The sequence below is a fragment of the Microplitis mediator genome, chromosome 6 (genome assembly GCF_029852145.1).
Source record: "Microplitis mediator isolate UGA2020A chromosome 6, iyMicMedi2.1, whole genome shotgun sequence".
Lineage (NCBI taxonomy): Eukaryota > Metazoa > Arthropoda > Insecta > Hymenoptera > Braconidae > Microplitis > Microplitis mediator.
The window spans coordinates 10,129,693-10,141,954 of record NC_079974.1 but is presented as its reverse complement, the minus strand read 5'-3'; the positions used below and the strand labels follow the sequence as shown (position 1 = coordinate 10,141,954).

The 12,262-nt window shown below is 31.6% G+C and overlaps 1 protein-coding gene across 6 annotated transcripts in view; it reads left to right on the top strand.

Moving 5' to 3' along the window:
• The window catches only part of LOC130669646 (E3 ubiquitin-protein ligase RNF25), a 51,636-nt gene that overhangs the window by 30,487 nt on the left and 8,887 nt on the right, over window positions 1-12,262 (top strand). For all 6 annotated transcript variants that reach the window (XM_057472657.1, XM_057472653.1, XM_057472658.1 and 3 more), the window contains exon 6: window positions 3,144-3,446. In XM_057472657.1, the coding sequence (XP_057328640.1) occupies window positions 3,144-3,446 (303 nt within the window). The remainder of the gene's footprint in view (window positions 1-3,143; window positions 3,447-12,262) is intronic.

Sequence of the window (12,262 nt, the reverse complement as noted above, 5' to 3'; positions counted from 1 at the left end):
GTATTTTGGTCCGCTGAATCCGAATTCGAGGTCAGTTTGACCCCTACACCCTCGAAATTTCGAAAAAACTTCAAAAAGCCGTAAAAATGATGAAAATAGGCAGTTTTAATGATAAAAAAATGTTTTGGAACTAAACTAAGCGTGATTTTCATGTATTTCGATCCGCTGAATATGAATCGAAACTTTATTGAGACCACGAGCCATTTTAAATGTGAAAAAATCACACAAAACTCTCGAAAATTCCGAAAAAATATAGTTTTTATGATAACAAAACTTCTTCTGGTCCAATTCAGATAAAATTTTATATCTTTTGATGTCTTCAATTCGCATCTTAATTTTTTTAGTCTATTCACCCTCTAAAGCTGGAAAAATTCGAAAAAATTGTAAAAATTACCATTCATAACAGAAAAAAAATTGGTTGAACATGATTTAATGCCTAAAATAAATACTCTATAACGTAGATATATCAAATAACTTGAAATCTGTGAAAAACACAAGACATAAAAAGATAGAAAGAAATGATTTTTACGAATCCTAAACTTTCCTTCGTTTGTATCGCACTCTTTTATCCTCAAATGATCTTCGTAGTGGATTCCTCTTTCGTTTACGATTTTCTTCGGGTACTTCTCTTTTTAACATCCAACAAAAATCTGCCATCATGTTAACACTCCAATTTTCTTGGTATCTACTCTCTATTTCACTGATGTCTTGGTGAAAACGTTCTCCCTGTTCTTCACTATAGTCTCCACAATTAGTAATTTGGAGACCAAAACATTCTTCATAAATTTGTTTGATCTTATCAGATAACGATCTTCGATTCCTTTCCAAATTGAATTCTCCACAAATGTAACAAAATGAATCAGGACTTTTATTACACAGATGAGAATTACTTCTTGTAATAGTATACTCTCCAGTAGCCAAGTTTCCCACTTCTGAAGAGCTGCAGTCGCTTGATGACGACGCCTGCGAGCCTGCTTTCTCACCCTGACCAGACGCCGATACTGGGGCTCCGACTCCCTGCATCGTAAAGTACTTATCACTTGTACCTGCCATGACGGCACACACGCCGTTAACCCAGGGACTTTGCCAGATGGTTTTGTTGCCCACCGTCACCACGTGGAGGTGCTCTGGTTACAGGCACAAGCAATTAAGTCTGCAAAAGTAAAAAACGAGAGTAAAAAAACCAAAAAAATTACTTTTTTCGGAATTTTGGAGGGTTTGTGTGATTTTTTTACATTTAAAACGGCTCGTGGTCTCAATAAAGTTTCGATTCATATTCAGCGGATCGAAACACATGAAAATCACGCTTAATTTAGTTCCAAAAAATTTTTTTATCAGTAAAACTGCCGATTTTCATCATTTTTACGATTTTTCGAAGTTTTCTCGAAATTTCGAGGGTGTAGGGGTCAAACTGACCTCGAATTCGGATTCAGCGGACCAAAATACGTACCCGTAGGTAAGTCCGGTCAAATGCACATTCTACTTAATTTTTTTTGTGTGCCGGTGTTATCGAACGCTATGAAGCCAAAGGGCCGGTATGAGCTTTGGGTTTTCGGATTTTGGTTTTAGGATTTTTGAAAATTAATAGTTTATAAAATAATCGACAACCTGACGCATCTGGGATCTATCGATACCCTATTGACGTCAACCTGGTAATTCAAAATTATTCTGTTCCATAAGTGGAAAAGCCAGAATGTAACACGATATCTCTCGAAAAATTAATCTTATTTTGATGGATGAGGGGGCATTCGAAGAAGTTTATATCGGTTCATCTGTTGAAAAGTTATAGAATATTTACATACGTACGTACATATACACATACACACACTCGAACATCCTCTGGAAATAGTTAGGCTGGCTTCCAAGGACCTTACAACGTCAAGATCTGTTCAAAACTCAGTTTTCGAAAATTGGACAAAAATCAATAAATTTTTTTCTGTTTTTTTAAATTTTCAATTTTCTTAGCGGGAAGTTAAAAATAAACATGGTTATTTTGTTGCACGTTTCATACCCGAGTGACTCTTTAGGCATTTCCGATTAAACTACTGAATCCCCATATTATGTACGGTAAGTATAGAAGGCTAAGCGGAGAGAATCCAAAGCTTGCTAATATACCGTAAGCCTACCGGCCACTGGCTCTCAGTCTAATATATAAAACTTTGATTCAATTACAATGGCACTATGATAGCCATCAAAGCTAATAAACTAACAAGACATCAGCATTGATAGTTATTCCAGTGTTGATCCATTTCACAGGTTACAATATTGGATTGAATAAGAATACTAATTATATGGTTGCAATGCATCTGCGCGGACAAATAAATAAAATGGTAACCAAGTAACACGTACTTAAGCAAGTGCTCTTGTATAAGAGCCTTGTGCAAAGTCTATATTTATTAGAGTCTCTTTCTACGCATGAGCTTTGTGCAAGATGGTATAGCAAGGAACTGACTTAAAAATTGTGCATGATTCGCTCATTGTATTGTAGGCAAGAATATTGAAGATATTTCTAACTTGGTGCGGCCAAAAGTTTCTGATGCATTTCTTGCCTAAAAAACTTGCAGCAGATACTTGCGCATGGCTTCCTGAAGCTATGTACAACGTAGATTCAACATGCCTCTGGCGCCGATTTTCCCCTAGTCTTGAATTATGAATTCACCAAAATTCTTGTGTAAAACTAGCAGAAGACTTGGAATTCAAATCTGCCCCAATTATCTGGAGCAAAATGCATAGGTGAATGGTGAAGCTAGCAACTATCGAACTTGAGAGCAAGCTTGTGCAAGCCTTGAAAAAAACTGCTATATGGGTAAGAGTATACAAAAACAAGGCTTTTACTATCTTTTTCTGTCTGAAGTGAACGGCAATTGCTTAGTAATTTGAATATGTTCCCTACAGCAAATTCTTTCTCAGCATAATAAAATCATACTGAAACGTCAAAAAGCTGACTTTTTCATCACCTACCTTGAAAATACGGTTCTTTTACGACTAATCTATTTCCTAAATAAAGTGCATAATCTGCGAAAATACAGCGTGTTTCTACTGTATAACTACTATATTTAGACCATAAATATACCGATAATCATTCTTGCCATGTACATTAGATGATTTTGTAAATAATCATGTAATTTATTTTGTGTCGACAGGCTCTGTGTCCGGTTTGTCGCGAGGCTATCAGTTGTGATATAAAAATCTTACGTCTTGCGCCACCTCCAATTGATGTCGAGACAGCAACCAGTTTTTCTGTATCTGCTGAATTACGAGACTTGCAGCTGAAAATGTCAACATTATACTTGCATCAACAACAGCAAGGTGGAATTATTGATCCAGAGGCTGAAGAAATTAAAATGTTATTGCGGACTGATTCTTCTTTTGATGAAGTCCAATCTTCTATTCCATCTGCAGAACGAAATTTATCGCAATTGCCATTACGAAATGTTGTACATACGGTAATATACTAAATTCATATTTAAAAATTTTTTTTATGAATGATTCCTACACTACACTCTGGCGGTTTTACAGTCACTGTGAATTTGTGGTAAATTTATGGTATAAGTAGAAAAATCCTACAATATTTTGACGGTGAAAAGTCGGTATGTTTGTGCAAATCTTCTATCTTATTCGAACCGAAAATACATTGTAACTTTATCGTTCTTCCACAGTCAGCACACAAGATTTCTACTCAAAATAAACAAATAAAATAAAATAAAAAAAAAATCTGGGCGTCGGTTGACCCTGCGGGCCAGCCCCAAAACTTCCCGCTGTTTTCGAGCTCAAGGAGCTTGAAAACATTACTGTGAATATATTTTCGAGCTCTTCGAGCTCGAAAATGCAATTACCTGGGATTATTTTTTATGAGCTTTTCAAGCTCTATCAAGTTACGTATTTTGCTAAAGTTTGACAAGTTAAGAATCGAAAATTATTAATGAAGAAGCGGTTTTCAAATTTTTATTCTCGATTATGTTTAATGAAATAAATGTATCGAGGCAGAAATCACTGTCAGTGATCAAAATCAAGATTTGAGTGAGTTTTGACTTAGGTCAGAGCAATAATATATGAAATGTCCGAGAAACATATTAAAAACTGGGGTTTTTCAATTTTTTGCTGATAATATGATTTAAACTAAAGAACAAGTTAGATGACATTCTATGATGATCGAAAGAGACTATAGTTGGTATAAATTGTATGTAGATGTGGGTGCGATCGAAAAATGTGGAAAAAAAGTATAAAGAAGAATAGTTGGTATGATTTCAGACTAATTGAGGACATTATATTTTGATTTATCGGGAAAAAATAACGTTTTATGTTATTTTTTTAACATTTCAGCACCGATATCTTTTGAACTAATGAACTGATTTTCCCTTCAAGCTTGTAAGCCAGTCTTGGCCAAGCTTTGGTAGAAGCCTGGAATGATAATCTCGGGCCAAGCCTGGTTGCCAGATCTGGCCCATGCTTGGTTGCCAGACCTGGCCCAGGCTTCCAGGAAACGAATAAATTTAATTAAAAAAAATTTATTATTATTAACCTCGTAGAATTCATGATCATTAACGTTTTAATTATTTAAGGGAGGTAAATGATGTGAAAAAAACTCGGTGGAAATTCTGCTGGACTCTGGGCGCGAACTGCCGTCCTTCTGATTACTGGGTCCGAACGGTAGCTACTGGACGAACCTACTAACATTGAACTGGTACATTTATACGATCTACTTGTATAAACCATGGGTATATCCAAACTTGAGTAATCCTACCTTGGCCCAAGCCCGGGTAATCATTGTAACGGCTAAGGCTAGGTTACCCAGTCCTGGCCTAAGTCTGGGTTGCCATTGGACGGCCAAGACTAGGTTACCCAGTCTTGGCCCAGGCCTGGGCCAATATAGGTGTGTCAAAGCTAGGTTCCCCAGTGCTGGGCCAAGTAGGGGCCCGTTGTTCAACTCTGGCAGCTCCTGTATGGGTTGACGTTTGAGGTGGCAATCCGCGCGTTTTCTCGAATTCTAGAGCTGACATAATTTTGAAATCGATCCGTTCTGCCGTTTTGAAGATATTTGGAAAAACCCGTTTTTCACCATTTCTTTCTCCAACGATATCTCTCGAACAAATTAATCGATTGAGATGGTTAAGGCGGCGATCGACGCGCTTTATCAAGTTCTAGAGCTGATTAGATTTTAAAGTCTCAATCGGATAATCCGTTCAAGAGATATCGACGACGAAAGAATGGAAAAAAATTGTTTTTTTCCGTTCTTCGTGGATATTTCGGAATCTATCATATCGATCGATTCCAAAATCTAATCAGCTCTAGAACTCGATGTAAGTATTTTAATGCCACCTCAACCGTCCCAATCGGATAATCTGTTCGTGAAATATCGTCGACGAAAGCATAGAAAAAAATCGTTTTTTTTTTCATTTTTCGTGATTATTTCGGAAACTATCAAATCGATTAATTCCAAAATCTAATCAGCTCTAGAACTTGATAAAAGCATTCGATTGATGCTAGGGCTTCACTCGAGCCGAGACAAGACAAGATTGGGAAAGTCTTGTCTTGATCTCGAAAGCTTTGATCTCGTCTTGATCTTGACTTCAAAATGTAAGTCTTGCATCGATCTCGAAAAATAAGTTATTAATAATATTGTCTTGTCAAGATCTCGTCTTGGACTTGAATAACCTAAAATTTTCTTAATATCAGTCATAATACAACACACAGTTGAGTATTTTTTTTTTTCAATAAAGGAAAAACTTATTATTTTTTAAATCTTATATAAATATACTTGATCGCTTCAAGTACTTCTAAAATGTTTTAACTTTTTGACCTAATAAACATTATTATAATTAGTTAATAATCTTTCTTAAAGCATGGAGTCTTATTACGAGTAATTCTCATATACTTATACTTATTTTTTTATGTCTTGTCAAGACTTAGCGAGATGTTTTTAATGATATTGGTCTTGGTCTTGAATTGCGATCTATAATATCGTCTTGGTCGAGTCTTGACAAATCGAGACGAGGTCAAGACAAGACCAATACAATCTTGATCTTGAGTGAAGCCCTAATTGCTGCCAAGAACGTCCCAATCAGATAATCCGTTCCAGAGATATTGTTGACGGAATAATAAATTTAAAATCTATATCTGCTTTTTCCATTGATCAACATCATAATTACTGAACAGAATTACTCAAAACTAATATGTTCTTCTTTATATTAGTCATTGAGAGTAATTGCTCAAAATTCGTCATGTTCGCTGGTATCACGATATACTTACACGATGTAGATACAACGTATCACGTAAATACTTATTTTTGACCTAATTTTTTAACATAATTGTAAATAAATATATAAAAAACATTCATTCATAAATTTTTAAATTTTAACATAAACCGTAACCCTTTTGAGTTTGAAAAACTCATAAGAAAAGAGAAACAAAGGTATTTTCGAGCTCGAAGAGCTCGAAAAAGTATTTATGCTAATTTTTTCGAGCTCTTAGAGCTCGAAAACAGCGGGAAGTTTAGGGGCTGGCCTGCAGGGCCAACCGATGCCCAGATTTTTTTTATAATATTGCTATTGGTCCGTTTTCTTCTGATCATAAGCCACTTAAAAATCGATTTTTAATCATTTTTATCCCATATTGTTCAAAAAATTGTTATAAACAAATGCGTTGCTTATAAGATAATAAAAAATTTTTTTTTCATAACATAATCTTTGATGAAAATTATGATTTTAAAAAAACAAACCGTTTCTTAAAAAAATTTTTTTATTACTTAAAAATGCATTTGTTAATTAACTATTTTTTTCTACCACTTGTTATGAAAATTAAGGAACCATTTTTTTTAAAATCATTATTCATCTTGCTCTTTGATGTCTGAAAAAAATTTTTTTATTTTATTCAAATTTAAATTGTTTATTCAATAAACAATTGAATTTTTGATTTATTTTTTTTTTTACTCTAAAAAATAAAACAATCCCTGGTTAAAAAAGAGAATTAAAGAGGATTAAAAATGAATTGAATCTTTTCTAATTCTCTTTAGAGAATTAAATAGAATTAAGGAGAATTCATATTTTGAAATTTTTAATACTTTTAAATTCTCTTCAGAGAATTAAATAGAATTAAGAAGAATTCATATTTAGAAATTTTTAATACTTTTTAATTCTCTTCAGAGAATTAAATAGAATTAAGGAGAATTCATATTTTGAAATTTCCAATACTTTTAAATTCTCTTTAGAGAATTAAGGAGAATTCATATTTAGAAATTTTTGATACTTTTCAATTCTCTTCAGAGAAATCGAATAGAATAAAGAACTATTTCCAAGAAAAATATAGAGAGCCCGAACTGGGATGGATATCCCGAATTGTCCATGGGAAAGACCACTGGTTATACCAAATATAATATATTATCTATACCAGATATATATATTAGGGTGAGTCAAAAAGCCAACCTATAGAAATTATGTCTTAAAAAGAACCTATATATCGAGAAAAAAATTCTCCCATTGGGCAAAATTTTTAGCTCAATTTTGAAGGGTGTCGGTAGCCATTTGAAATTTCCCATTGAAATAACATGCAAAAAAATTTTTCTTTATTAAAAATATTATAACTTTTGAACCGTGTGAGATAAAAATTCGGCCCTAGAATATTCTTGTCTGGCATTAAATTTCTTTAAAAAAAGTCCTGGGAGTCGAATTTGTAAACTTGATATTTCGTATACTAACAGGCCATCAAAGTCTAGAGTAAACAGAATCATACAAATTTAAGGCTTTATTATTAAAAATATCAATACTACGAGAAAATTTGTTCTACACGTAGTGCAATGAAATCACCAACAATATCCACGTTGTAACAATTAATATTTTGTTATCGATCACAATAAAAGAAAAGTATTTGGAAAATCCAAATAAAGCCTTAAATTTGTATAATTCTGTTTACTCTAGACTTTGATGGCTTGTTAGTATACGAAATATCAAGTTTACAAATTCGACTCCCAGGACTTTTTTTAAAGAAATTTAATGCCAGACAAGAATATTCTAGGGCCGAATTTTTATCTCACACGGTTCAAAAGTTATAATATTTTTAATAAAAAAAAATTTTTTTGCATGTTATTTAAATGGGAAATTTCAAATGGCTATCGACACCTTTTAAAATTGAGCTAAAAATTTTGCCCAATGGGAGAATTTTTTTCTCGATATATAGATCCTTTTTAAGATGTAAATTCGATAGGTTGGTTTTTTTGGCTCACTCTAATATATATATATATATTAGGGTGATCCAAAAAATAAGAAACTTTTTTTTTTTTCTTCCAAACAGGTTCAAAAGTTTCATTTAGATAAAAAAAGACGCCTGTGAAAATTAGAGCTCTTAATATTAACATTAAGAGGTTCCTCATCGCACTTTTCTTTTTCTCATAAGAATAACATGGGAAAAATGTTTTTTATGTCTTCTGATTTTTATAAGTAGCTAACGATGCGTCATAAGAATAAATGGCAGGCATATTTTTGTAGGGAATTGAATGTTCTACAAAAAAAGTTCCTTATCATTTTTTGATAAATCTATTGGTTCAAAAGTTATTTGAGGTTGAAGTCGAATTCATATTAAATTTTGAGATTTTCTACTTTTCCGGCGAAACTATCAGACTTATCACAAACTATCATCAGCCTTTTTTTGTAGACAATTATATTCCCTGAAAGTTATTTCTAATAAAGTTTTTTCGAATTCCGCATTGTTTTCTAGTTATTTTTATTTTAATGTCATGCTCATAAAAAAATAGTCTTCTGATCGATTTTAAGAGCTTGACATTAAAATAAAAATAACTAGAAAACAATGCGGAATTCGAAAAAACTTTACAAGAAATAACTTCTAGGGAATAAAATAGTCTACAAAAAAGGTCCAATGATATTTTGTAATAGGTCTGATAGTTTCGCCGGAAAAGTAAGAAAATCTCAAAATTTAATATGAATTCGACTTTAACCTCAAATAACTTTTGAACAAATAGATTCCTCAAAAAATGATAAGAATCTTTTTTTGTAGAGCATTCAATTCCCTACAAAAATATGCCTGCCATTTATTCCTATGACGCATCGTTAGCTACTTATAAAAATCAGAAGACATAAAAAAAATTTTTCCCATGTTATTCTTAAGGGAAATAGAAAAGTGCGATGAGGAACCTCTTAATGTTAATATTAAGAGCTCTAATTTTCACAGGCGTCTTTTTTTATCTAAATGAAACTTTTGAACCTGTTTGGAAGAAAAAAAAAAAAGTTTGTTATTTTTTGGATCACCCTAATATATATACATATATATATTCATAAGACATTTAATAATGAGTTGTCATGAGAGAATTCAATGTTGCAATAGAAAGGAATCGAGAAAAAATAATGGTAGTTGATTCCCAGACTAAACCACCATTATTATTTTTCGATTCCTTTCTAGTACAACATTGAATTCTCTCTAAAAAAAAAAAAAAAAAAAAAAACTAAAGTTTTTAATGTTTATGTTGCCATCCTGGATTATATCTTCATTACCGTGAACTTCCGAATGTCGTTTAAAAATTTACTATGTAGGTTCCATTTCTTACTATAAATATCGTAATTCAATCAAAAACTTTTTCGACTAATAGTTATTTAAAAAATAACAATGTTAACATCGTGAAACGAAAAAAAGAAAATTATAATTTTAATACTATAATTATTTTTATATTTAATTTTTCTATTGACTTTTAAATAAAACAAATATTAAAGTGCTACCTTTGTTTTAATACGACGTAATCTATAAAAATTTCTATGTTACATCTTAGTTTTTGAATAGTAACTAGGTCCATCGCAAGAGGCGTTCTCGTGACTCATGGCTGTTTGTTTCTGTTGTTTATATGGATCTTAACACTCAGTATTCTTGTGAGCTTTTCTGTGTCCGAGTAAGCCTTTTTCCTTTTTCTTTTCCTTGTCGGCTATCATCCCTATAGGGCCACGAGTCAGATTTTGTAGTCATGATCCTCCTGATCCAGGTAGCTTTTATGATTTTTATTGTATGCGTAATGTAAAAAGGTATGTGTGTATTAGGATGTCTGTTATTTCCCAAATCGATTTTTATTTACCGATCGTTCCCTGAATCTTTAGTTTATGACCTAAAAAAAAAAATATCTAACGCAAGCAGGCTCTCAATTTCTACATTAAATCGTGCCGAAATCATTTTATATTTCCCATTTAAATAACATGGGATTTTTAGACTTTTGACTTTTAAATTTTTTTCTCAGAAACAAATGTGAGTAAAAATTTGATCAAAGCATATTCTGATAGAAAATTGAACGCTTTACAAAAAAGTTCTCTTATGAATTTTCGATAAAATAACTCATTCAAATGTTATTTAACGTTAAACTTGTGTTTATTGTCAATTCTATAATATTTTCAATTCTATTTTCATTTTTACCTTTTTTGATTATAAAATCGTTGGAATAAAAGATAATTATTATTATTACTAGAGTACCAATAATCATTTATGTCGATATCATGGCCTAAACAGAAAATCAAGGTGTTACGTTTTCACTGCACGATGTTGATGTTGAGCTCAGCTAGTTCCGTAGTGTTTCTAGGTATTGGGTTCTCTACAGCAAATCACCTCACGGTCACCCGAAATAACTGGTGTTGTATTTAGATATAACAATAACTTTATTCACAATTGATAGTAATAGAATTTAGAAGTTAAAAGTATACACTTATTATACAAATGATATATATATTCAATAGTCAAACTTACACAGAAAAAAAAATTATTTGGCTCAAAGAAATTTTTTTTAAGCCAAGAAACTTTTGAAGGTATGGAATGAAAAACGAGATTTTCTTGACGCAAGTAAAAAAATTCCTTGGATTTTAAATCTTGAACGAAAAAAAAAAAATTTTTGACTCAATACATTTTCAAAGATTGATTCAACAGTTGAGTTACTTAATTTAATAATTAAAATTTCTTGATTTAATAAATATTGTTCCTTACTGTAATATATTTGTTACTTTAACCAAAAAATATAAATGTTCAGTACAAGAAAGCTACAACGTTGAATAAAGTAATGCGATGTTTTAAGTCAATAAACAGTTATAACTTGAACTAAAATACAAATCTCGAACCAAAAGCACTGCGAGCTTAAGCCAAGTAAGTTTTCTCTTGGATTCACGCAGAGGTTCTCCCACTCTTTTCTCAGTACTCTATCTTTGTCGCTCCTACACAAGAAATGAATATTTTGTCCACGCTATAAGGTTTAGTAGATAAAATTTAAAAAGCAAGATAATAATAATTATTTCATATATGTTTTAATTATTTGTAAGTTTAGCAAGTACATATTTTAATTATTACAAATTCAGCTATTTTCGGAATTTCCGAGTGAAACTATATTTGTTTTATTCTAATTTAAAATAAAATATTCTTAAATTAAGAAAACTTGATGGTTTACAAATGAAGGCAAAATTTTTTTTATTATTATTCAATAAAGGAATTTTTTTTAGCTTAGTCTTAAATATATATAATACTGAATAGCTTTAAGTAAAAGAATAAATTTTTGCTTTCAAATGCGTGTGGTGGCCGAGTGGTCTAAAGCACATGACTTAAACTGGATCTCTATCTAAGGGTCGGCGGTTCGAGTCCCATCATACGTCAAAAAAATTAAAATTCCTTCTTTACCGATGGTAAAAAAATGACATTTAACCTCTCCAGGGAGGGATAAATAAGTCGTACAGAGTTAAATAATTTTTTTAAACAGGAAAAATTATTTCTTGAAAAACCAAGAGAAAAAAATACTTGGGCTGAGAATCAAATCACTTTAAACCAAGAAAAAAAATACTTGGGCTAAGAATCAAATCTCTTTAAACCAAGAAAAAAAAATAATTGAGTCGAAAATTAAATTATATTAAGCTAAGAAAAAATACTGGAATCAAAAATCTAAATACTTTAAACCGAATAAAAAAATACTTGAGATAAGTCTGAAATGTTTTTAAACAAAAACAAAAGTTTTTCAAGCTGAATAATTCTATTCTTGAATCGAGATTGTTATTTATTCAATAAAGAAATTAGCTTCTAAATCCAAATTTTGTTGTTATTTGAATCAAAAACAAAATGTAAGCTTGATTCAAGAAAAAATTTGGGAAGAACGTAAATTCCTTAGTTCAAGTAATCCTTTTTTTCTGTGTACAGAAGGTATGACTGTGGACTTGATAGTTTAATAAGTTCTGATGTCAAAGATCTGGGGTAAGTGTCTCTAAACTGAGAGTATCAAAATCTGTTCTAAGCGAGCCTAAAACTA